The sequence below is a fragment of the Uranotaenia lowii genome, chromosome 1 (genome assembly GCF_029784155.1).
Source record: "Uranotaenia lowii strain MFRU-FL chromosome 1, ASM2978415v1, whole genome shotgun sequence".
In the NCBI taxonomy this organism is placed as follows: Eukaryota; Metazoa; Arthropoda; class Insecta; order Diptera; family Culicidae; genus Uranotaenia; species Uranotaenia lowii.
In genome coordinates this window covers 137,869,007-137,896,560 of record NC_073691.1, presented here as the reverse complement: position 1 = coordinate 137,896,560, position 27,554 = coordinate 137,869,007, and the positions used below count along the sequence as shown (strand labels likewise).

The 27,554-nt window shown below is 36.3% G+C and overlaps 2 protein-coding genes across 2 annotated transcripts; one reads left to right on the top strand and one right to left on the bottom strand.

Moving 5' to 3' along the window:
* Window positions 1–3,996: 3,996 nt before the first annotated feature.
* Window positions 3,997–5,719, top strand: LOC129737965 (cytochrome P450 9e2-like). Its single transcript, XM_055729137.1, has 2 exons — window positions 3,997–5,550; window positions 5,687–5,719. Exons 1-2 carry the CDS (start codon window positions 4,009–4,011, stop codon window positions 5,717–5,719), a joined length of 1,575 nt encoding a protein of 524 aa, XP_055585112.1. The 5' UTR covers window positions 3,997–4,008.
* A 1,930-nt stretch (window positions 5,720–7,649) lies between these two features.
* LOC129737964 (uncharacterized) lies at window positions 7,650–21,680 on the bottom strand. The gene is made up of 3 exons (XM_055729136.1): window positions 21,194–21,680; window positions 20,953–21,133; window positions 7,650–9,858 (listed from the first exon to the last, which is right to left on the bottom strand). Exons 1-3 carry the CDS (start codon window positions 21,678–21,680, stop codon window positions 7,650–7,652), a joined length of 2,877 nt encoding a protein of 958 aa, XP_055585111.1.
* Window positions 21,681–27,554: the final 5,874 nt, after the last annotated feature.

Genomic DNA, 27,554 nt, shown 5'->3' with positions numbered 1-27,554 from the left:
GGTGGCTGTACAAAATCTGATGCAGGGGTTAAGTGTAAGGCCCAGCAATCCGGATTTGGAAAAGCGGAAGCCTAACTGAATATTTTTCCTGAATTTTATACTAATTAAACTTGAAAAACAAATTTAATTTGATTTTTTGAATAAACGATTTCACCGATTTACACGAATTTTCCCTTGACTAAATTTTGACCGTATCACCCTTTACACACACACACACCTTCAAAATGAGGGGTGTTCAGGTTTTATAAATGCAAAATTGAAAGAAATACGTCAAGTTGATATTGACCAAATTTTGACCGTATCACCCTTTATATGTGTACGTGCATGTATCAAACTAAGTTAAAAACAAAGCAATTAAGTTTGATAAATTGAGGTGATGGGAGGAATGGAGATGGATGCCGAGAAACCGGCAGCACCACCTAGGCGGGACTGGAGCTAACAAAAAAAGGAAATATTTTGTTTTGTATTTGGGCGTTCAAGTATGTAATGGAACTTCAAAGTTTTTGTAGGAACTTAAATTTTGGGCTGAATAAATTGAACTTCAGCACATTGAATATGTTGATTAAGCTGTATTTTACCTTTTTAACTAGACTTTTGGTTGCTTGGGTAGTATCCGGAAACGATATTTCAGATACAGATTTCAATTCAGATTTTTGAGATTTAATACGGATAAAAAGATTTTTTGCCTCGAAAATACAGATTTAGATGTGCCACACCTACACCCCTTTTCAAAAATGTTGAAATTAGTTCACTTAACCATGCTGAAAATTTTTCTCTTCTTCCCACATTTAGGAATTCTGTTCAGTTAGTGATGGTTGCATGAAGCGAACAGGATAAAATGCAAAACTTGATAGCGGAAGTTCGAATTAAATAAAAAGGTATTTTGCGATAACTTTGTGGTTGTTTCTAGTGCACAATGTAAATTCTATGCAACGTAAAGCCTTAACTATGACAAATACTTCATCCGAAGACTTCATTTCGATTCAAGTTAAAACACAAAAGTTATTAAACTTTAAAAAATTGTTATCTTTTTTAAGGGTGATATTCTTAACTAATAATGAGAGGCACTGCTTCGCACATTTTGACGCAGCATTAAAAGTGATGAATATCACCCTGGAAAACGTTACCCCATTTTTTTTAATTTAATAACTTTTTTATCATAAGTTGAATCGAAATGCAGTCTTGGGATAAAATATTTGTCATAGTTTAGGCTTTAAGAAAAACCATTTTCGGCCGAAGGGGAGCCAAGTTATTCATGAGAAACTGGATTTTCATGATCCCCTCGAAAACAATGTCTCAAAATCCCATACAAACTTTAGGCTCATTGAGCGACCCTTTCCCGTGATCCGATTTGGCCTAAATTTAGCATGAGACTTGTACTAGACCTAGGATAAATTTATGCCTTTAGCCAGGTACTATCAGCTTCTCAGATATTTTAGGGACAAAACACTAGCGCCAAAATAAAAACGACGAAAAAGTCTTCAACCTCAAATTCGAAAATTCAAATAGCATGCGCTTTTTTTTGTTTATAAATGATGAGGGAAATTTTTTCGTTATTCGTTGGTGTCAGCTGCAAGTGTCTCGAAAAAAAGGTTCTGTCCCGATGAAAGGATTTTGGCGAAAACCGACATCGGAGTTGATGAAATAGGAACTAACTTTGGATATGGCGACGACTCTAAGGAGGTGAGGTGAAACGAAGAAGCGATCCGATTTTTGAGCCCACAACCGAGTAGAAGAAAAACCGCTCCAAACTGCAGATAAATGCAGATGGAAGGACTGATGATTGTGTGAGAAAAAAATGGTTTAAAAAACACCTTATAATTACTCTCAATCTTCGCTTTCAGGATAAACTCTCAGCGACAATAAAAGTATCAGAGCTCTTGAATGTATCACACGAAGTTGTCTTCTTACTGCCACCGGAACAGCGTGGTCCGCTTGTATCGTATTATTTGCTGTTCCTGTTTTCTTTACAAGCACATATGTAGGAACGCCTTATTTGGTTGCAGACCCCTGACATTTGAAAGTCTTCGCAAAAAATTGTACCGACCTGTACTAAACCAGGCCACGCTAGTTGGGAGTTCAAGTGCAGAAAATTATCATCGAGTTGCATCTTCACGAGAGATTTTGTATTGCCCGGGAAGAGAAAGATGCGCTGGATTCTTAGTTTCTATGTAAAGAAAAGAAAATAAATGACATTTTATGCCTATGCTGTTCTTAATCTGTACAATAATTCATAAATTCCATTTTAATTAGCTTGTATTCATATTCCATAACAATTTCAGTTGTTTTTGTTCAGATCTTCTAAAAGGGCTTTCAAGCGTAAATTAATAGGAAAAATTAAGAATTCACGAAAACCACCATTAAACCAATTTGAATTGTACTCCAGAAATTTAAATCTAAATAGTCTCAGTGATGATGAATTTAATATTTTTTTTATTCAAATCTTGATTCGGCAGAATGTGAGGAGAAATTTGAGTTTACGTAAACAAAAATCCTGTTGATCATGTGACGTTTAATTTTTTATGTTTACGCGGTATCGTCGATCAAATGAAAAAGTTTTGCGTTTGAAAGCTTGCATGCAAGTTTAAAGCTTGAAGACTTTTTCGCTGAGAGGCAGCACCGTAAACAAACGTGTCGATGTCCCAGACTACTTGTTCGAAAAACTATTAAGCCGGGTATCTTGTTAGAATATAATATCTTTGCTTTAGCGCATAACATTTTACAACCTTGAAATTTCTCATACAAATTTGGGGCAGTCTAGTGTACATCATTTTTTTTTTCACAGCAATTAATACAACTAACAATGAATTATTATTTGACATTTTAAAGGCTAGGAAGACCGTTTCCGTTTAAATATTGAAGTTATCATGATTGATCAGTCTCAGGTTGCCCACACAGAAACCACAAATGAACTCAAGTAAGAAATGATGTCTCTCTTTCTGTATGCGACTAACAAACTTAGCAAATAGCAGAAAAAATCAACAAAGCTCGCATAGATTATGACTATGTTTACCGATATGGCTTCCAAATAGGGGAGAGGCGGGCTATATGCGCATATTAAGGAAAACACTCATTTTCTCCCATATTCTGATAGATAGGGGCCTGAAAACTATATGCACATGAGCGGACATCTGTTTTCTATACGTAAGAGAAATTTTTCTGTTTAAATCTCTTACAGTTTTTGTGAAAATAATTTTATAATAAAAGAAGTCAAAATAGCCGATTTCCGAAACCGGCGGGCTAAATGCGCATATTTATGTTTTAAGCTATATTTCATTTACACTCGCAATATTTTGAAATTATTTAATTGAAAATGGTAGAAACGGATGTTATGCATACGTCAAGGCTGAAATTTTGGTGAAATTTTTTACATCACTAGTTCTTTTGCATGAAACATAGTTAAGTATGCCATATGGCCATATTTCATGGTAATATTTTGTTCTTATTATATTTTCATCGGATCAGTATGAAGTTCTTCTTTTTTCGCTGTAAGATCGTGATTTAAGCGTAGATTTCATGTTTAAATGATAGAAAGTAAAAAATTTATAAGAATAATCTATTTTTCTTGATATAGGCATTTAACCTGCCTTGATATGGGCATTCAGAACCTGTCTCGTATTCCAATATCTTATCATCTACAACTTTGCCAAAAGCTTCAATTTGTTAAATTTCCGATTTCCAGATGAATAAGAAAGAAAAACCATTAAAATTTTTGTTCACAGAATCTGTACGCACGATAATTAAAGTTCAATATATTATAACAAAACTGACAAAAATTTTGTTTGAATTTTTAAATTTTTTCGACTTTATATAACAATTTAATTTTTTCATGCCATGTGTTAAAAGCGTACTACCCTCAAACTGCACTGATTAGATATGATGAATCTCTAGCCATATCGTCAATCGGCTGTATGCGCATATTACCTAACATGCGCATTTAGGAACACTTCCCCCTATTTCTAACCTTAGGCATCGATTCAGTTTGTGTACGCTGTCCAACTAGGCAACATGTTGCTGCTTTTGACTCTGGGTGCGATTGCTGCGTTACTTTTGTATCGTTACGCGACCGCTTACTGGGATTACTTCGATCGACGCGGCATCCGTTGTCGAAAACCTACCTTCCTGTTGGGTCATTTGGGACCAATCTTGTTTCAGCGAACTACACCGTGTGGAAATTTGATGGATCATTATCGAGAATCTGTCGGAGAGATGACCTACGGATTTTTCGAGTTCCGCAAACCGGTGCTGATGTTGCGGGATCTGCGACTGGTGAAGCAATTGTTTGTGAAAGATTTCGACAGTTTCCTAAATCATACAGTGCCAATTGATGAGCACATGGATTCCATCCTTGGGAACGGTTTGATTTCGTTGAAGGGACGAAAGTGGAAAGATATGAGATCGACATTGAGCCCAATGTTCACCGGAAGCAAGATAAGGCATATGCTGCCACTGATAGATAAGTGTGCTCTTGATCTGTGTGATTTCGTAACAATGCAGCAGACAGATGGTAAATTAATCGAATGGGACCTTAAAGACTTGCTGGCGAAATGTTTGGTAGGAGTTATTGGATCGTGTGCATTTGGGATTGATATTAACTGTTTTGAAGATGCTGATAATGAATTTAATAAGGCAGCCACCTACCTAATGAGTCAGTCAGATTTTCGAAAGGTAGCAAAAATTTTACTTTTTATGGTGTGTCCTGAGATTTGCAAGAAACTTGGTTTTCAAGTGTTTGACGATAAGTACAAACGTTTGTTCAGATTCCTGGTAGCCGAAACGATCAATATCAGACAGAAAAATAACGAAGTACGGCCGGATTTGATACAGCTTCTACTTCAAGCGAAGCAGGGTGAGTTTAAGAACGAAACGCAAGCTCATGAAGCTAAGACTCAACCAATCCAGTGGACGGATGATGAACTTACGGCGCAAGCTGTTATATTTTTTGCTGCTGGGTTTGAAACCACTTCTACTTTACTTAGCTTTGCCATGATGGAATTAGCACTACAACCAACGATTCAAAACCGCTTGATTGAGGAAATTGACAATCTTAAGGAAAACAATCCTACCTATGAGCAAATACAAAATCTTCAATACCTGAATGCAGTTGTTTGCGAGTCTCTGCGTAAATGGCCTCCGTTACCTGCCACGGATCGCATATGTGTTAAGAACTACACAATTATAAATCCTGATAGTCAACTTTCTCTCCATGATATAGAAGTGGATAGACCGGTGTGGATTCCAATCTACTGCTTCCATCATGATCCGCAGTATTTCCCGGAACCGGAAGTATTCAATCCCAACCGTTTTCTAGATCCAAACCGTAACGCAATCAATGAAGCTGCCTTCATGCCTTTTGGTGTGGGACCTCGAAATTGTATCGGATCCCGGTTCGGATTGCTAGCTGCAAAGCTGATTCTGGTGCGTATTATGCGTGCCTATCGCATCGAATGTTGTACGAAAACCGATGATAAAATGTCGTTATCCAAAAGCAAAATGTCGATGATATTGGACAAAGGGCATTGGGTCCATTTAAAGTTGCGAAATAAAAATGTTACTATCGATTAAAGAAAATCTATTATTTTTAAGGTATCACTTTATTGTTGGTTTCACTATCTTCATAAACGTTGTAAGTATGAATTCCGAAAATTATTCAATTCTGACTTTCACAAACGTAATCCATCCGAAGTTCGTAGGATTCACCTGTGGAGTTATTAGGTGAGTATTGACACTGCACAGTGGTGCAGAACATCAATCTAGCTGTACGAAATTAATAGCGCCCAGGGATGAAGAGATAGACATTTGATGTCTTCAGCAACATTGTTCAGTTTTACAAGGAGCATATTCTTGTATCAAAATTTCTGCCGAGGGGTCCACCGATAGCGAGATAAAAATGCTAACTTTTTTGTTTTTCAAATTAGGGCTTTGATGTCTTCGACAAACTTGTTTATCTGATCAAAATACATGAGTTTGTTAAATATATCAAAGTCTTGTCACATCACCCTTAGGAGTTACAGGCAAAGTAAAAAAATCTCTTGAAAAAACAGTTTTTTGAGCCTAACACGTTGTAGATTGGATAAAATGGTTCGCTGTCTTTGAAACAAAGTTGTAACAAGCCATGATCTACAATTGTCTTATACATTAATCTTTTAATACAACAAAATTTATAAAAGAAAACTGCAACACTTTATTAATAAATGAAATGTTTTAACGTTTTTTCTGTAAGTAAAATAGGTAATTTTTACATAAAATGTGTATTTTCAATCATTCAAATCTCTACTAGTTCCACCGATTTCCGCGCTAATTTCAAATAAAAATGGTTTCGCTTATCATAAAAAATAATCACAAAAAAGGGGGTGTTGCGAAAATGTGCACTTTTCGATGGACGAGCCTTCCAAAATTGCCAATAAAATACACTAAATGCTTTCTATAGAGCTTCAAAAACTTCTAAACCCTTCATAATGTATAAGACAATTGTAGATCGTGGCTTGTTACAACTTTGTTTCAAAGACAGCGAACCATTTTAGCCAATCTACAACGTGTTAGGCTCAAAAAACTGTTTTTTCAAGAGATTTTTTTACTTTGCCTGTAACTCCTAAGGGTGATGTGACAGGACTTTGACATATTCAACAAACTTATGTATTTTGATCAGATAAACAAGTTTGTCGAAGACATCAAAGCCCTAATTTGAAAAACAAAAAAGTTAGCATTTTTATCTCGCTATCGGTGGACCCCTCGGCAGAAATTTTGATACAAGAATATGCTCCTTGTAAAACTGAACAATGTTGCTGAAGACATCAAATGTCTATCTCTTCATCCCTGGGCGCTATTAATTTCGTACAGCTAGATTGATGTTCTGCACCACTGTGCACTGGTAGTAAACAACATTGGTATAAACATGGTCGATCCTCGTTTCTGTGAACTAGCTATGACAAGTTGTTCACAAGATACTCAAGTAAAAGTTCGAGTTCTGATAGAACCAGCGTTTGCAAAGTTGCTGCTATTATTTCGTTGCACACGAAACAGTATTGAACGACCCCTCGTCGCTTTGTTTACATTAAGTCTTAGCTATCATTGGATGTAAGAGAGTGCCCCAAATGACCAAGATCTCATGCCAAATTTGGGTCAGATCGGATCACGCGAAGGGGTCGTTCAACGGGCCTGAAGTTTGTATGGTATTTTGAGACATTTTGTTCGGAAGAAACATGAAAAATTAGTTTATGGAATATGTGCGGGCTTCCTCTCTACCTATATTTACAAACTGCTATTGCCTAAAACGTGTCCACTGTAGTGTCTATCAATGGCACCTTGTCTTTAGCCAACCACTTCCGCTGCTTCCTTACGATCAAACTTACATCAAGCTTTCATCAGTGCTTTCATGTTGACGTCATAACTAAAAGTTTTTACTCCGTGTCGTGTCAACGTGTCAACATTCACATATCCATGAGGAAACGACGACAACGTCAGTTCATCTGGATACTTTTTAACGGTTCATCGCCGTTACATCTGGAAGCTGTGATTTCGGACATCGTTATATATAACACAAAATAATCCAAAATCAGATAAATATAAACACGTTAAACACTTAAAAAAACTTTCTATTTATTTTCAAACAACTTTTATAAACTATCACACTCACTCAAAGCGTTAAGCTACTCTGTCGATATTTTCGTGAACAAACTTGAGAATAGCCTGTGGAAGTCGCTGGACATTCCCTGGACGAATTTAGTCACGGACCTCAACATCGTTACCTCCCGGGTGGCCGTTGGCTGCATCGTTGGACCGTTGATGCTGGGCTTGGCATTCGACACTTTCATTCCTTTTTTGAAAAGTTCAGTTGACAGCGCATCGTCGTGGGAATCACTGAGGGATCTTTGCTGATGGATCATGTTCGATCGCTCTCGGCTTTCCCAGGATTTAGGATGAAGCAAGGCATTTCGTTTTCGACGGAGCCTTGGTGTATCTTCCAAATCTTCTCTTGCGGAGTTCTCGGTGGAATCACCACAGCAGTCGAAAGACTGCAACATCAATTCGAACAGTTCGGTAAACTTTTGCTGCAAGTCGGTGTTGTTCACGAAGAATGCCTCAATACGAGTGATTTCATCGGAGGTTATCGAACGCTTTTTGCGATTGTTTGATGTTTCCTGGGTATCCTCGTAAGACACGTCTGGAAGTGATTCCGGCGATTCGGTGAAAACATCCATTTCCGACTCGTTCGATTCTTCCTCACTTTCGCTGATTGCTTCTATGGCAGGTGAAACTGTGGTTGTCGTTATTGTTACGTCATCTTCCTCCGGTTCCTCTTTGTAGTTACCCTCTGGATCGATTGAGTCAGTTTCGGTGTCCTTTTCTGTAGACTCCTTACTTTGATGAATTGGAGCTACTCCTGGTTCCATAACTTTAATGTCTCGTACCTCGACGAAATCACGATCCACGTCCATCACTTTTGGAGGTTTCATGTGTTGACCCATGGGAATTTTCGATCTAATGAAGCGATCCATATTGAATGAGCTAGCCATGTCCATCTCCGTAGAGTCTTCTTTTGGCCGTGCTTCACCCCCACCCATCAGAGCCATCTCTGGGATGAAAAATTTAAGTGCTCTCTCCGATTCGCTTCGAGATTCTTTGTATTTACTTTTACGAGATTTCTTCGGTCGCGTTTCTCTTATGGGAGATCTATCGATAGAAAGATGTTCCGCTTCACCGGCATCTTTTGAAATTACTAGGTGGACATCGCCTTGTGGAAAACCGGACCGGTCCGCTTCTTCTTCGCTGTTGTTTGAGAAGTGTGGCGGGTGATGAACTGCTTCTGCTAGGAAAGATCGTTTGGTTTTTTTGCTCCCCGTATTACTGGAAGAGAAAGGATTCAATCGACGAACGCGGTTCCGAACGATTCGCTCCATGAGCGGCCGTTTTTGCTTCTTCAAGTCTCTTCTGTCGGCGCGTTTTTCCTTCTTTCGAATAGTTCGCTGTTTGCGACGGAAATTTCGGGTTTGTCGTGGACTTCGACCTGCTACCTTTCTAGAACTGTGTTTCGTTAGTTTTCTCTCCAGCTCTTTTTCTAACGCATCTTCTTCTCCCAGAGATCGCTTGCGGCGACTTTGTTGAGTGAGATCTAGTTGATCACGCTCATTTATCAACTCCCGCAATAACTGTGTTATCGGAGCTAGCTCTCTAGATACATCACGTGGAAATTTTGCTCGCGACTCTTCATCATCATGGCTACATTCATGTAGATTCAAATCAGGTACAATCCAAAATCCAACCGAAGAGCCAGGTAAACTAAGGTGAAGTTCTTTGAGGAGTGGTTCAATTTTAACTACAGGCTTAAGGAGTGTAGTTGGATCATATGATGCACCATTTAACAGAATTATCCCGTCTGAAACGGTTGCAACAAAATGTTGAACTTCTGTAGAATATTTTTTTATGTTGTGCTTTACAGAATAATGACGCTCTTCCGGTTGATTGTTTACGGCCATAATAGTGAGCGATCCGTTGATGCCTCGACTACAATATCCATAAACTGACGGCTTACCCGTGTGGGACGATATATCGAATACTTTAGTACCGACAGAATTTCGATGAAGCAGGGCGATCAAGAAACTGAAAGTCGGAGTTTGTATTTCAGTTCGAGAAAGTGATTTAAAGACGGCATCGAAACCACTTCGCGCTGCATCACCTAAAATGGTGGCGTAGTGAAGACCGTTTTGTAGGCAAGCGTCATCGCAAAAGTTGTTTTCTATTGATGATGGAATCTTGAGGTCTAACCATAAAGGAAGCTGCGATTGTATTAGACTATTGAAACTGTCACCACGATGTTGTATAAACGTCTCCAGACTATCATCGATACTCGTTGGTTCACTGAAAATATAAATAAAAATAACATCAATATTTGTTTCTGATCAAGATAAATGACCGTTGACAGGATTTAAGCTTACTTCTCTAGCTCAATAATCTGTAGCAAAAACATAAAATATGTACATCCGTTGCATAACAATCGTTTGCAAATGTGGACTACTAGCTGACCAGGTAAACTTCGTTTTACACGTTACTTAATAAATCGTTGGAAAATGTTCACAGTTCTTTAACTTCTTCGTGCTCGTGAATCAGTTTTCATGAAAATCGTCTTTAAGTTGCTCGAGTTTTGTCCCGTTTCTAGTTGATTTTGTATGGAGACCCCCCTTCCATAAAAAGTAATAATCTCTAAACTATTATACAATGCATCTATGGCCCGAAAAACCCTTGGATACCAAATTTCACCTAATTCCGACCGACCATTCATACTTGATGGTGTTACAAAGAAAACTCCGGCTCAAGATTTCCAAATGAAAATAGTTAAAAGACGGGCAATTTGGTTCTCTCAGTGTACACGGAAGAACTATATACGGTTCGAAAGGCAAGAAAAAGAAGCTTACAACCTAACATTTCTACGATCAGATTGTTTACTAATTCGAATGATCGTGTATCGGGATTTTTATTAAAATAAGGTAATAAATTCACATCTTTCTGAGGTGCAAATAACTTAACACTAGAAAGACCGCACCAGTCAAAATGACTGGTTGGACACTTTGTTTGTTGAATATCTTTTGCATACTTCGCTTTAAAAATTCGCAAAAAATACGACTTTTCATGAATTTTGAATCTCTACAAAACTGTGTATTTTTTATTTCACTAGCTCTTTTAGTAAGCGAGAAAAATTTCGCCATGGACACTCGGACCGTAACCAGTCAAAATGACTGGTAAAATTCACAACCCTATAACTCAAACAAGATAAATTTTTTTCGCTTGCTTTTGGTTTCATTTGCAAGCTACATTCCAGACAAAGAGTCCTAGTTGTTTTATGGTGGGCAGAAGTGTGTCATTCGTTATGAAATTATTGATTTTCGATGCGAAGTCGTGAAGATTTGAAGAAAAAGTTCTCGGATTGGCCACTGTGTGGCGCTCCAAGCACTTGACTCTCAATTTTTTTGGTCTGTTTTGTTGCTCAACTATAATCGAACTTTCTGTCAAAATTTGGCGAAATTTCATCAAGATTTGTAAAAGTTATGTTAGATTTAATACATGTCCATTCGAGTTATCGAGTAGTTTTAGGTGATAAATATGTTTTATATTAAACTAGAATGAGTAAAATTATTATGAATTGAGTGCTTATTTATTCAAATTTGAAGACATCAGCTATGAAACTGAATAATTTAAATGATATTTCAACATGGGTGCACGATATATTCTTATATGTTGGTTATCTACCATGGGTGCACGAATTCACCGCAGTTTCTGCCCAAGTATGTATTCACATGCATTCTTAGATTATTAGGCTCGACAAATTTCCAATGGAAGTTCACTTACAGGTATTCCGGCACCCGTGTATATACCTGGCCAGCTGGCAACTGATTAAACATTCTTATTATAAGAGGAAACATATCTTACCTGTCGGCAAATTATGGGGTTTGAACCCAAGAATTTTCTTGCCGATACAAGGAATCGATCCCAGTACGCCTGGCATGCCTAGACCAGACTCGCGCCAGCCTATCTGATAGACCACATCGGATGCGGATATTTCAACATGGGTGCACGGAATAACTGCAAATTCGCCGTTGTATATTATATAGAGTGAAATAGTTTTCAACTTGCTTCAGAACACAACATATTTTTGAGTAAGATATGATAGGTATTTGAAATGCAATATTTGTCAATCGAAAAACTTTTAAGGAAAAACAAATCAACGTGTACATTTGACAATGTTGATTCATTATTTTTATTTTCATTGTTTTCCGTCGCACGACACAACTTGTTGCATATAATCCCTAAAACTCACTCGGTCCATGGTAACCGTTTTCCAATTTCTTTGATGTTGATAAGATCTTATCAGATGAATGTACGATTGCAAAAACCTGTTTTGTAATAATAAATAAATGAATTTATTATTTCAAGATAAAATTGAAATGTTTCTTTTCCAGGATTGAAAAAACGGAACTTTTAATAAAAATCGTTATTTAAATCATTATGTCTGAACATGAAAGACATGGTTTCGACTTTGGTTTAGTTAAGATTTATAAAAATGCTTTTTAAAAATTTGCAAAAAGTCCAATATTTGATAAAAACGCGGTGAATCCGTACACTCATAGTGAAAAACCATGTATATTACACACATTTTTATTTGAATCTTTAAAAGTCTTTATTCTTTACCTTTAGCATGTAAAAAATTGATTTTGGATGAATAGCGGTGAATCCGTGCACCCATGGTAAATTGCTATACTTATAGAAAAAATATGTTTCAAAACCTACAATATCAGGTATAATTTATAGGCAACAAGTTAAAAAATTTCAGAGCGATGGATGCTAGAAAATATCTACTAAAACAAAACTGAAGTGAAACCGTGCACCCATAGTCAATACCCATAGCCATCTAACGTGATTTTACAATTAGATTCATAATGTGTTTTAATTTTTTGACTTTTATTTGAAATATTCATTTTATGACATACACACATCCGTCAACTATGCCAAAATGAGGTGATTCCGTACACCCATGGTGAAAAAATATTTCCATTTTATAACAAAAATGATATCGAATAAATAACAAAACAATTTCAAAAGAAAAAAGTTAAAAATATTATGATACAAAAAATTTCCCCTTAACCAGTCATTTTGACTGGTCACGGTCCGAATAGGTATATTCAATTTGCCGGTCCTTCTAGTGTTAAGAGCTAATTTAGTATAATTTGGGGGTGCTGGTTCAAAATATTTTATTACTTTTTCCCTATAAGCTCTTTCTTTTGAAAATAGGTAAAAATTCATTTAATAAATTCACGCACTTTTTGCCCAAACTATCTATTAAATGAGTTAAACTCTTCAATAAACAGTACTCTATCTTGAAAGATGACTTTCTTGTATGATGTCAGAAAAAGTTCTCATCTCATTTTTACAAATTTCTAAAAATAGTAGAATTTATTGTTTTTAAAGCACTGTTTTTCTGTCAGTAAAATATCTAGGCCATCGAAAATCGATTTTACTTAAACTGATCAATTTTCAAGTTTCCACACGCCATACCATAATAACTAGAACTGATTGACGAATTCTAACGAATGAATGGTTATGCCAAATTATGATAGATTCAGCCAGGGCTGTAGGAAAAACCGCCCTAAAGGAGGGGGGGAAGAGTTTGGTGACAAATTTTTCCCATTACATTTTTGCTTGAAATTGCATACATAAAGAATAGTGAAACAAATATGTATGTGTTACTAAGAGTATTACTATATCCGGGTTTGAGTTCTTTTAAATTAATAGTTATTCATTTCAAATCATAGCTATCGAAAAAAATTCTAAAAGTTTCTTGTTTTTTCGAAGTTTTAATAAATAAATGAGGGATCTTTACGGTTACATTTGGAAAGAAAACTTCGGTGAAAATGAATCAAATTATAAGGAATAAATTTTGAAGATGGGGTTTCTATCAAATTTATTTTCAGGTCTTGTAAACTCGATACATTCGAATTTTTGATTTTTTAAAATTAACAATAAGATAATCAAAGCAACCAAAAGTCCCATATCTACTTAAACTCATGCCTCCAAAGTTCGAATTTCGCTGAACAAAGATTCCAAAGGAAACTGGTACCCAATTTCCTCAAATAGCTTTTTTTTGTGGCATGTCAATCGCATCCATTCAGCATAAAAGTGACAAATTGGGTCTTAAATAGCCTTCTATGGACTTGAAGTTCCAAAAAGTTCCTTAAATAGCCTTTTTATGGCATGTCAATCGTATCCATTCAGTATAAAAGTTTAAAATTGGGTCTCAAATAGCCTTCTTTGGACTTGAAGTTCCAAAAAGATCCTTAAATAGCCTTTTTGTGACATGTCAATCGCATCCATTCATTGTAAAATTTACAAATTAGGTCTCAAATACTTGACTTGAAGTTTCAAAAAGTTTAACAACAAACCAATAAAATATATTTTCAGCTGAATTGTCCTGATCCCGATGATTAAGTACAAGTTATTTTACAACAAAAATTATATAGATTCATTTCATTATTGAAATGCTGTGAGAAAAAAATTAAATTAAAATTAAAATTTTTCAAAGAACGCAATCTTGAAAATGAATTTTGATCTTATTATATAATAGTGGTTTTTCTTATTTCCTCGTTTGAAATCGATATCTGAATCTAATTTCCAACCAAAAATTCCCAATAATTATAAACCTAAAAGGCATTTTATAACAGAATCCTTAACCTGAAATCTTTTATTAGAATTTTGAATCTTTGATTTTTTATATGAATTCTTTCAATAGTTTCTCAATTTTTTATTCGTTATTCAACTAGTCAGACTAATTGGAAATACCGAATGATGAAACTTAGATATTTCAATTGTGGACTACCAATATATTTTTTTAAATTTTTAAATCTTGCATTAGATTGTAACGGGTACATCAAGTCGAACAATTTATTCATAATTTGCTAAATATACTTAAAACCAATTAAACAATTCACTCTTTTTAATTACTTAAATAAATAAGCCTTATCTTAACGTAACAATAATTTATATTCATGTTCAAATACATATGCCAATAGAAATTTCGCCGTAATTAAAATAATTAAAAACAAGAACGAAACAAACACCCATTACCATATGAAGCACCACCCCAAATGAACAGTCATCAATCATTAACACATCTGAGTGACCGACACAATTCTGGCGGCAAGCACGTGACTCTAGATGCTATCTTTTGTAGGCCACCGACCACTTTCTTATTTTGGCGTCAGGTGAATGACCTCTTTCGGGGGCTTTTGTGCACTTATTTTGGCTAAGCAAAAGTTGGGCCTCTATTTTCGGGTCCAGAAGGGGAAGACGAGGACTACTCGAAGAATTCGCGAAGTGGGATGTAATTGTTTGACTTCACGATTAGACTTGTTCGTATCGGGTAGTTCCGGTTGCGAAGTCAAGCTAGATCAGGTCGATCAGCGGACGATTGAGACTCCAAGCTCACTTACGTCCGGTGATTAGTAGAGTCAGGATCAAGTAGTTTTTCTTTGCTTAAATTCGAAAGGTACCGTCAAACGGGGCAACATGCAAAAGCAGGGTTAGATGCAACATTTGTATACTACAACACTCATTCAATTTTTATTTCAATATACTGTAATGAAGTTATCATTGAATGATAACAAATTGATGATAACATAGTTTTTAACAACGTGAAAGAGTTTTTTTATAGTTTTTGATTGTCATACAAAATTTAAAAAATCGAGCAATAAATATACAAATTTTTACATTTTTCGATGCCGTGAAAAACTTTACCTAGTATCACGGATTGGCTTAATGATATCACCTACAAACTTTATATTGCTTTCATTATCCTATACCAAGACTGTTGGTGTATAAATATTTTTCGGGCAATCACCAAATTTTTTTAAACAAATATTTTTATAATTCAGTTAGCTGTCTGGGGCAAAATGCAACAAAATGCAAATGAGAACTAACTCTCATAAATCACGTTTCCATATGCTGGGATGTGATTGTTTTGCATTATGCGTCTGTTAACATTTAAATTTCATCCATTCTAAGAATTATTTTCATGATTTAAGCTAAAAGAACATTTTGTAGTATATTTTACCCCTAAATGTAAGCAGCAGAATAACACTTTTTTCTTAAAAAAAATTGTGACAGAAAAAAATGGAAAATTTAATTCGAACAAAACCAAAAATTACTGCAATTGGTGCATTATGCGTTATGACATCACAAATGTATCAAAAACTATAAATTTTCAAACGTTTTCATTTGATTTTTCATTAATAACTGAGTTTGTTGCAACTTACCCCTTTTTCTTAGTAGGGTGAAAATCGCATGTTTTTGTAAATTTAAAAATAACTGGTAAAACCAATAATTTTTCTTACTACGTCAGCTTGGTGTCCCATCAACCTTAAAATTTTTGATGTACAAGAGTTATGATTATCTGTAAGCATTAAGATTTTAGAAGCCATTGAAGTTGAAAATTGTTGCATGTTGCCCCAGTTGACGGTTACTAAAAGTCAGAGTGTGATTCCGTGACCAGGTATTCTTATCTAAAAAGCCCTCTTTTTCGCATTAATCGGTGTCAGGTAAAACAGGACAGCTTAGGGAAGTGCAGTGCAAAAAAGTGGTGCATTTGACTAGTAGGTAGGTGGAGACCCAAATGGGCCAAATTTACCACCCGAACCGCCAAATATGCAACCCCGACATGGGTTTAACTCGACCATCAGCCACAGGTAGCCACACTCACCGCAGCTTCCATCCTAGAGGAAGTACACCGGGCCGGTCGCGAACCACCGCGGGGTCCCGCAACAGTAGCTCCCGCCAGTTTCGCCATCACCACCCAGCCACATTGAAACGCGGCACCACAGCCGTTTGCACCACGAGGGGCCGACAGCAAGCGAGTTGTCAGCCGATAGACGTACCAGCATTCGCCGAACGATTCACCCAGCCAAACCGAAACCGAATTCGACCAAGCTTCCAGCGGGCCACACACTTTTTTTCAGGGATTTTCATCCTATTGGATGATTCATCTCATTCGCGGGCCACACACAGCAGTTCGAGTGAGTACTCATAGTAAACCCACCCATATTCTCTAGCGATTGTTATACCTGATATGTTTTCGCAGCTTTTACCGTCTTTTTTAAGCCGGATAAACAAAGTGTTTTTCACACTTTCTGGCGGGAAAATCGCGTTTTTCGGACTGGCGAGCCGACGAAAGTAGCCTTTTCACCACCCACGCGGTGGAAAAACCGAAAAACCAAATGAAAATCAAATGATTTTTCCAAGCAAAATCGCTAAGTAATTTTGCGAAAAACCAAGCGTCTCCACCAACATGCACTGCTAGGTAGAAGTGGAAAGAGGGAAAAAATCGTTTAGGCCTAAACAGTATTATGTAAACACTACACGACACACATCAAAATCAATAAAACGAAATCAATTATTGTAATGGAAAAGCGAATATTTTTGCAATGATCGACTGATTGGGATAACTGGAAAGGGAGTCACACGCTGTTTGTTGTTCGGGATTTGTTTATGTTTCTTTACTGCGGAGATTGGCCGCGAATCCAATCGATTTCTGTCTCTTCTGATCCAGGTAAGGGGTTTGGTCTTGTCCGATGTTTAGCACCCCTATCTTGCTTTCGTAACGAACAGCTAACTCCCATTTCCACGGATTTCTCCCGGGTTTTGTCTCGACTTCGGGGCGGCCCTTAAGAGTCGAAGTACGGATCCCTTTTTAGAGTCTCTTCCGCTTCTTTCCCAAAATCTGGAATCAAAAGGAACTCGCGACCGAGTCTCATCAGCTGGGCAAGATAAGAAAGGGTAGGTGGTCTTCCAAACGGAAGTGGCGCTTAAGCCACCTACTTAAAACCGGAAGCGTGTTGGGCCTCTCGTTATAAGATAAAGAGTAAAAATTACAAATCCGAATCTTTAATATAGATTTTTTTTTTTCAATATTCCAGAATGATGAGTTTCGAACATGGAAAATAAATCTTATTTTAGTTTCATTCAAATGCAAAACCAAGATTCGAATCAGGATTTTATCTCAACGATGAACCGAACTAATAATTCAGAATAATATACTGAATACGAATTCCACAATCCGATCACAGGTCACAAGTTTTGATTTTTTTTATTTGAGCTAGAACATCTGAAATGATTCAAACCTAAGCCCCTAAGCTTACCAAATATTTTTCCGCACAGATCCGGACACGGCGTATTATGTATTTTTCACAGGCAACAAATTTTTATTTGAATAAAAACAATTGGAGCCAGTACATCGGAAATTATTCTAATCTAAGTTTACAAGATATTTTCCGCACTAAATGCTACAGAGATAATCTCGGCCATTATATCTTAAAGCCAGGCAAAATCGGGGCATTTGATTTCAAAGTTTACAACTTAATATCTGGGCAATATCCTAGAAAATTTGGTGAATTTTGCAATTAAAATCAAGAAGTATAAAACTTGAAAAATTGTTTTTCTATCAAAACACAGCACACAGTTAACTTGGAAAAATTTGGTTAAAAAAATTGCTTTGAAAGCAAAATACATAATTATGATCACTCAATTTAAATTTTTCTTGATTTTGCAAATACACATTTGGGCAAAATCCGAGTAATAGCTTTTGATAGCGTTTTTTTTTTCTAGTACAGCCTTTAAATATCTAGCAACAAGTGAGTAATTTTTAAAATAAACTGAGGGCCTTGGTTCTGAATCGAGACTGCTGCTCTTGATTCACATTAGTCGATAATCAAATTTTTAAGTTTAAAGAAGAACATTTAGCTCGAAATTTTTGGACCCTCATGAACCCCCCCCCCCCCATAACCCCCAAACCACATTTTATAGATTAAATCATAACACAAATCTACAAAATTCTCATTTTCTGTGGTCCAAAAAGCATAAGTGCTAGTTTTTTACATCTTATCAAAAATGTTTAAAAAACGGTAGAATCCATAGAAAAAAAAACCCAAATTAATAAACTAGACATTGAATTCTAGCCTTTCTAACAGACTGTAAATTATATATGAATTCATATGAGTCATATGATATGACACAAATTAATTAACGAATAATAGAATATTAAATTCTTTATCATAAATTTATGATTAACGAATTTAAAACGCTGAAGTCAGAACAAACTGAAAAATTTAAAATTTTATATCGTTATTAGGATAAAAGTATTTTTAAATTATCGTAATTTTCATGAAAGTTACATAAATCGAAACTTAACTGCAGATTTTGGATGACCGTTTCTATGAATTTATTTAATTGGTTTAATCTCAATGTACTCTTTTTGGAATCATAAAATATGAAAACTTCAAAATAAGAGAGAGATGATAAAATAAAAATAAAAATAGAAAAAGATGCCCAAAATTTGATACGAATAAATCAAGAATGAGAATCTTAAAATTAAAACTTCAAAATTTATGAGATTTGCAAGTTAACAAAAATGACAAAGCTTATAAATAATTATTGTCAAACTGAAAAAAATGACGAAAAAAGATAATAAAAACCAAATTGACAAAACTGAAAAAAAGAAAAAAAAATACTGAAAATGAAAAAATTGTTGAATATTAAGAAATTGACCAATTTGACAAAATTAACTAAATTTCGAATCTTTTGTCATTTTTGTCATTTTAGTCATTTTAGTCATTTTTGTCGTTTTTGTCATTTTTGTCACTTTTGTCCTTTTTGTCATTTTTGTCATTTTTGTCATTTTTGTCATTTTTGTCATTTTTGTCATTTTTGTCATTTTTGTCATTTTTGTCATTTTTGTCATTTTTGTCATTTTTGTCATTTTTGTCATTTTTGTCATTTTTGTCATTTTTGTCATTTTTGTCATTTTTGTCATTTTTGTCATTTTTGTCATTTTTGTCATTTTTGTCATTTTTGTCATTTTTGTCATTTTTGTCATTTTTGTCATTTTTGTCATTTTTGTCATTTTTGTCATTTTTGTCATTTTTGTCATTTTTGTCATTTTTGTCATTTTTGTCATTTTTGTCATTTTTGTCATTTTTGTCATTTTTGTCATTTTTGTCTTTTTTGTCATATTTGTCATTTTTGTCATTTTTGATTGATGATATTAAAATTGAAGGATTTCATTTCTTCAACAACCTTTTCCGAACACCCCGGAAAATAATAACTTCTGAGGAAAAGTGACGTAAGTTTGATTTTATTTGTATCTCTTTCGATAAAAAATCTTATTTCAATGCAATTTTTAAAAGAATTTCAAACCAAAACTTAACCCATTCGAGATCAATTGCACAATTTATGTGCCTTTCTCAAAACAATCATACATTGTGAGTATACTAGTGCGAGAAAAAATAATATTCTTATGCCAATGGAATCTGTTAATATTTATACTATTTTATTTTCAAAGTTAACTTATCTCAGGATATACTCACAACATTTATTTCGCACGTATTCGGGCCTGGCAAATGCAGGACATTTTATTTAAAAACCTGACAAAACCCGGCATTTGATTCAACAAATTCAACCCTGAATTCCTGACAATATCCGCCAAAATTTTAGTAAAACACAAGAATTATTCAATAAAATTTAGGAAAAAATGCTTGCATCATTTTAGTTTATAATTTAAAATCAGCATATATTGAATCGTATTTCAGGCTTTCAAAAATCGTAAATGTTGATTTTGATAAAACTTCCCCAAAAAATTTCGGATTTTAAACGCAAGAATCAAAATCGGTTTTCAACGGAATCCGAGCACCAGGCTGGACCATTCTCGAAACCCCTGTTAACCTGCTAATAACTTTTTTGACTTATAAGGTACGAAGTTGCGGTCTTCGACAAAGTTGTGTAGCGGAAAATTTTCTTTACAGAATTTATAAATTGTCACAAAAACCATAAGCAAGTTCGGTTCAACAGAAGAAACAAAAATGATGATGATTTTCCAGTACAAAATATACAATTTTCCCATACAAACCTAAATGTTCAAATTTACTCATGTAAACGATAGTTAAAAATTCTGCAAAAAATCATGCATTAGTTATGAATCGAAACGAAGCTTTCTAGATCCCAGGGGTTGAGAAAATCAAAAATGATCCCAAATCGACTCAGTTTGATAGTTCATCCGTGTACATAAAGAGAACCAAGTTTAGAATATTTTGGTCAGTCTCGATTAAAAATTCAATTTCAGATTGAAATTAAAACTTAAGAAAAATATTTAGATCCAAATGCAGGTTTATTATTCAGATTTCAGACTTAAATAATGTATTCTGATTTAAGATTCATATTTTTTTATTTTAAGATTCAGATTCGGATTCGAATTACAGATTCAGACCTCATTTTTCATAAAATTTCTCTAACTTATTTAAGATTCAAAGTGTAGATTTCAGGTTCAGATTTTTATTTCAAATAGAAAATTCAGACTTGATTTATGTCTAGAAATTCGTCCATGAATTTTTAAATCTCGCAATTTTTAGAAATGGTACTTACAAGTTCACTGCAACGGCATCTGCTACATCATTTATCCGGATGTTGAAATATTCCCTAGTGTCAAATCCAGCAGAAGATGAACCGACTTCATTTGCGACAACACCCATGAAATCGAAGGCCTTAACCATCGTTCGGAAAACTCGTAAATCGTCGATGTATTGCGTTTTATTCAAAACATTTCCTTAAATGAGAACACTATCATTAGACATTATTGGAATCATCTTGAACTATTTCTGCCTACCATCTCCTAGCTGCCATAGCGAACGGTTTACTCCCAACTTTTTGGCTACGCTTAGCATTCTAAGTGCATTTTTCGGGGTCCAGCTATCTGGTTTGTAGTCTAAGACAAATATGGGCACTCCGGTTTGCACCATCAACTCGTTCAGGGCATTCCACCCCTTTGAGCTTAACTGAATAAGCTCCGAATCTTCTTGCCAATTTCCATCGATATCATCTGTTTGCAACTGTTGATTGCTGGTCGAGTCCCCCAACACTTTCAAAAACATCGGACTCAATTTTCGAGCCATCAGAAGACTCGCGTCACTGTAAGAGTCGCCTGAAGCGTCCATAAAATCGCGCGGGTTTGCCGAAAAACTGACAAACTTTTCATTGATTCTTCCGATCACCTTTCTGCTATTCAAAGAAACACTTATCACTTCATCTTGAGTAGCACCATAGGCACCAAATGCGACGAACGCAAGTCCAACCACCAAACGATGCGTTTGCATCTTGCCCAGAGGGTTTCACTGCGTCACACGTTACGTTCAACTTCTGCGTGTAATCTGAGCGAACATTTTCCCAAACCCATCAGGTTATAGCCGCTTGAAACCCTTGTGCGGATAACCTCTGCTGAAGCCAGAGTTTGCCCAGGTTGTTTAGCAAACTAGCGGACTGGTTCGGACAAATTCTGCTGACGTTAGCTGAAAGTGCTTCTACTCTCTACTTGCTGTAGGTTCGTATCGGTAGGGTTGGCAATTAGGTTCACTGGCTAAGTTAAGGTATGGTCTTTACGTTTAACTTGAAGCAAAATGTTTATTTATGTTTAGCTGGGTCGCGTGTCGCTTCTGTGTTCTGTGAATAATATAAATTGTTTTTTTTCGTATGTGTAGAATGAACAGTCGGTTACAGTTAAAAAGCCTTGAACTTGTTCAAGTTCTGTAATGTTTAGAATAACATCTCTCTGTCTAGGAAAAAATCAATCTTTAGAGTATGATGTCTACAAGATGAGCATTTATATTCATGTAATGTTTTTTACATTCCATCAGAATGCTGAGCTACTTGACTCATTGACCATTGACTGCTTTGACACTTTACTTTGACTGTTGATACTTATAAACCTTTTGAAGCTAGTTTGGTACAACACGTTTACCTCCATCGCGTTGTATCCCTTCGATTCGTATTGAATGATGAGTTTTTGTTTTAGAGCCGAAAAATTACTTTCCACTTTAATTGGCGGCTACTTCACATGATGAACTTACGCTACTGAAACTGTTTGCTATTATAATTTTTTTCTTTTAAAATTATTTTTTGAGACATTTGAATTTTAAATCACAATGAGAAACGAAATGCTGGTGCACTCCGCCATGATGTTAGAACTTATTGGCAAATTTGCAATAATTAGCATTAGGCCGGTTAACTTTTACGAATTTAATTTTTAAAGACGAACGACGTCGTAGACAGATTATGCTTTACAGACTGAATAAAAGTGTGCAACTTAGAATTAAGTTTTTTTTTCTCTGTTTTGATTCGGATTTCTGTTTATGTTTGCCGGTTCATACTTTTGATTATGTATTTTAAATCTAAAATTTTTGTTAGATCCTATTATTATTGAAATTTTTAAGTTCTGCTGGCTGAAAATTAAAAAAAAAAGTTTGCTGTTTTGGTGGTACAAAAAAATCTTTCTGGACAACAGTTTGGAAACATCCCCAATCGATGGTTGCTTCATATGTGATTTTGAATCAATCCAAGCTTAGCTAAGCTAATGCTTAACCCTCATCGAATGTGGATAATAGTCTTTGGTTCAGAATTATAATCGTGTAAATAAAATATGACTTCAACAATTTCAATTGAATTTCTTTGCTTCTGGTGAAACATTATGCAATGCATCTCAAGTCATTTTTTTTAATATTGATAAAAATAAATTGAAAATAGTTGTGATAACGGTTTTTAATCTTTCAAGCTGAAAATAAATCAAATCGAATAAATGCTTTCAAGTGGATGCAGTTGCAGAAAATAAATTACATTACATACTTTAGGTTGTAAACTAACGATGGGTGTTAAAAATCGGTAAAAATGCAGACTGACATATATACTTTAAACTATCATTATTTAAATAAAAAAAAAAACGCTTATTTAAAAAAACGCTAAACGTTTTGCAAACCAAGAATCAAATGATGCCGCGAATAATGTAATCTTAGCATAATAATTGAAGAAAAGCTTTTGTAACTATATTTTTTTCATATAAATAAAACTAGAAAACAGAATCGATTTCGTTCAAATGATCAAATAGGTGAATAAACAGCAAAACCAATTAAATAATTTGAAAATTTTGATACACATATACATCTGTGAAATAGGACAACTAAGGCCTAAAAACCTTAGGATCTATGACCGAAAAATCGGGAAAACCAAATATTTCGAAATGGAACAGTTGTGGCCAAGCTGAGATAGCGATTATCCTCTCAACGAAACCCACAAATCTACTTCTTCCCGCATGTGAAAAAACCCTAACTTGTATACTCAATATTGTAATAAAACTAATCCAAAAACAGTGACTGTTCATGAAATCGTAGAAATAATGTGAAACCTTGTTTGAATTTTTTTTGAATCAGTAAAACGAATCATTCACGTTCATGCAAAAAGTGATATTTATGTGAAAGGTTAAGATGATCTTGAACTAAAACCTCGATCGTGCGCATTTTTCACTCACGAACTAGCAGTCCGAGATGCCAGGTAGTTTTTAAATAATTTTTATTTGCGATAAGTTAATAATCTGTATTTTTCTTAGGTTTTTTTTTATGAGTTCACAACTTAAAGAAAATATGAATGAACAACTTTTTTTGTATTTTAGTTTCTATCGTTTTTTCATTTCTATTTGTACTAATAGTGGGTTAATTTTCAACTGTGGCATACATAAGTTTATTCATCTTCATATTAATATGAAGATTATTATAAAACTCAGTAAAAATTCAACTTTAACATTCTTCTTTTAACATACTGGGCCTTATTCTGCGAGGCGAATGAAGTGACTCGGAGTCATATTAGTCGTAAAGGGTGATACGATCATAATTTGGTCAATATCAACTTGACGTATTCCTTTCAATTTTGCATTTAAAAAACCTGAACACCCCTCATTTTGAAGGTGTGTGTGTGTGTGTGTGTGTGTGTGTGTGTGTGTGTGTGTGTGTGTGTGTGTGTGTGTGTGTGTGTGTGTGTGTGTGTGTGTGTGTGTGTGTGTGTGTGTGTGTGTGTGTGTGTGTGTGTGCGTGTGTGTGTGTGTGCGTGTGTGTGTGCGTGTGTGTGTGCGTGTGTGTGTGTGTGTGTGTGTGTGTGTGTGTGTGTGTGTGTGTGTGTGTGTGTGTGTGTGTGTGTGTGTGTGTGTGTGTGTGTGTGTGTGTGTGTGTGTGCGTGTGTGTGTGTGTGCGTGTGTGTGTGTGCGTGCGTGCGTGCGTGTGTGTGTGTGTGTGTGTGTGTGAGTGTGTGTGTGTGTGTGTGTGTGTGTGTGTGTGTGTGTGTGTGTGTGTGTGTGTGTGTGTGTGTGTGTGTGTGTGTGTGTGTGTGTGTGTGTGTGTGTGTGTGTGTGTGTGTGTGTGTGTGTGTGTGTGTGTGTGTGTGTGTGTGTGTGTGTGTGTGTGTGTGTGTGTGTGTGTGTGTGTGTGTGTGTGTGTGTGTGTGTGTGTGTGTGTGTGTGTGTGTGTGTGTGTGTGTGTGTGTGTGTGTGTGTGTGTGTGTGTGTGTGTGTGTGTGTGTGTGTGTGTGTGTGTGTGCGTGTGTGTGTGTGTGTGTGTGTGCGTGTGTGCGTGTGTGTGTGTGTGTGTGTGTGTGTGTGTGTGTGTGTGTGTGTGTGTGTGTGTGTGTGTGTATGTGTGTGTGTGTGTGTGTGTGTGTGTGTGAGTGTAGAGTGTTGTTCCCATTTTGATTTCGGAATTCACTCTTCAGTTGTCAAAATGCCGTTCAAGGAAGGAGAGCAGCGTATCAAAATTTTGCTTGCGAAAATCCGAGCTAGTCGCGCGCAAAGCTGGCAAAATAGCTAAAAGTTGCCAAATTACGGACAAATATAATTAAAGTGTTTGGGGAACGTTTGTCGACAGCCAGGAAGTCTGGATCGGGGGGAAATCGAAAACCGGAAGCCGCTGAGACGACAAAGAAAGTTGCCAGTAGCTTCAAGTGAAACCCTACTCTCTCTCTCTCTCGGAGATGCCGCAGATAAGCTGGATGTATCGTCTAGAACCGTGCATCGAGCCAAAAAACGAGCCGAACTATCGACTTACAAGAAGGTAGTGACTCCAAATCGCAATGCTAAACAAAATACGACGGCCAAAGCACGATCCCGGAGGCTGTACACGACGATGCTGACGAAGTTTGACTGCGTGGTAATGGACGACGAAACCTACGTCAAAGCCGACTACAAGCAGCTTCCGGGACAGGAGTTTTATACGGCAAAAGGAAGGAAAGGTAGCAGATATTTTCAAGCACATGAAACTGTAAAAGTTCGCGAAGAAATATCTAGTTTGGCAAGCCATCTGTACCTGTGGCTTGAAAAGCAGCATTTTCATAGCTTCCGGGACTGTCAACCAAGAAATTTACGTGAAAGAGTGTTTGAATAAACGTCCGCTGCCTTTCCTGAAGAAACACGGTTGTTCCGTACTGTTTTGGCTGGATTTGGCATCTTGCCATTATGGTAAAAAGGCCATGGAGTGGTACGCCGCCAACAACGTGCAGGTGGTTCCCAAGGACAAGAGCCCTCCCAACACGCCAGAGCTCCGCCCAATTGAGAAATACTGGGCCATTGTCAAGCAGAACCTAAAGAAGACCAAAAAAACTGCTAAGGACGAGCAGCAGTTCAAGGCAAACTGGCTTTCATCGGCGAAGAAGGTGGACAAGGTGGCTATACAAAATCTGATGGCAGGGGTTAAGCGTAAGGCCCGGCAATTCGGATTTGGAAAAGCGGAAGCCTAACTGAATATTTTTCCTGAACTTTTATACTAATTAAACTTGAAAAAGAAATTTAATTTGACTTTTTAAATAAACGATTTCACCGATTTACACGCGTTTTCCCTTGATCAAATTCGGACCGTATCACCCTTTATGTAGGTAATAAAGAATGGCCTTGGGGGTACATCTTTTAGCAGATTGAAATGATCAAATATAATTTAAAGCAGTGCTTTCAGCAAAATACATTATTCAAAGCTTTTGGTCTACATTGACGAATATTTGATGGATTTTTGATCAAACGGATTTAAATGTAGAAAACAATAACTCATAAAGTCATTCCAGCTGAGTGGATACACCGGATGCCAAGATGTTATTTCCGCGAAGTTCAATGTTTCTAATCTTGTATGTGAAAACCATGGAGAGCTCAACGTATGATTCCGTCCCTTTTTTGGTGGATTTCATCAGACATCACTACGAGATTACTCCCGTGCAGCAAACTTTTAGCTGTTGGTTCATTCACGGCATTTCCAGCATGTCATTTAAGCAAGGAATCCTGCCGGAAATCGTGCGATCGCCGAGTTTGGCCGAAATTCCCCGGACCCTGATGGACAACCGAGCGATATGTGATACAAAAAACGGAAAAAAACCTTCCCTTATGGTGATCTATCTCGATGCGGATTCTATTCCACTGGTACCAGAATTCATTGGAACATTATTGATGCTGTGTCCGTTGGTGGGATCCGACAGCCCAGTTTTAACCGTTTTACGAGGCGATCCCAGTAATGTTCGTGACCTTGCAGCAGACATGACCCTTTTTTCGTTCATCTCAGTTTTTGTACACGAAGAAACCCGTTTTCTTGCTCGTTACAATGTTTTTAGCGGACAGTTTTCATTTGAATATAGTCATAATTCAAGCGTTGTGTTCAGAGACATCACAGCGGATATTTCCGGAAGAATAGTCTCCTTCGGAGCTGATGAGACAGGTTCTCCCTGGTGTAGAGTTATTCGGCCTGGACTCGATCCAGAGGTGTTGGGCTCGATTTGTCAGTTTGTCGTAGAGACTGTTAGCCACATGAACGGATCAACATTGGCCATTGTGAGAAATTGCAAAAGCGGCGAAAACTGTCAACTCAAGCTCATGTTCAACGATGACGGAACACACCAGGATTTGATCGTGGACGCATCGCCGGTTGTTAGAATAGAGAATATTCTGTTATACTTCACCGAACCGATTCGATTGATCGTTCTTACCCCCAGAGGTAGATTTTTAGAAACCCATGAGCTGTTTCAATATCCTTTCCAGCAGGATGTTTGGTTCCTTATGGTAATGATTTTTCTCGTTTGCATTATCATAATGCTTATGTTCCCCAATCTGTTTCGAAACAATATTATTCTGCTCCCGCTCTGTGGCTTTGAACGGTATAATTTACACCGAACTAAAACTCACG

Coding starts and splice junctions, on each gene's coding strand:
- LOC129737964 (XM_055729136.1), bottom strand. CDS start 21,680: ATGCAAACGCATCGTTTGGTGGTTGGACTTGCGTTCGTCGCATTTGGT. Junction 21,134..21,193: donor GCTATGGCAGCTAGGAGATG/GTAGGCAGAAAT, acceptor TTCTCATTTAAG/GAAATGTTTTGAATAAAACG. Junction 9,859..20,952: donor GATGCCGTTGCAGTGAACTT/GTAAGTACCATT, acceptor TTATATTTTCAG/TGAACCAACGAGTATCGATG.
- LOC129737965 (XM_055729137.1), top strand. CDS start 4,009: ATGTTGCTGCTTTTGACTCTGGGTGCGATTGCTGCGTTACTTTTGTAT. Junction 5,551..5,686: donor TAAAGTTGCGAAATAAAAAT/GTTACTATCGAT, acceptor ATCCATCCGAAG/TTCGTAGGATTCACCTGTGG.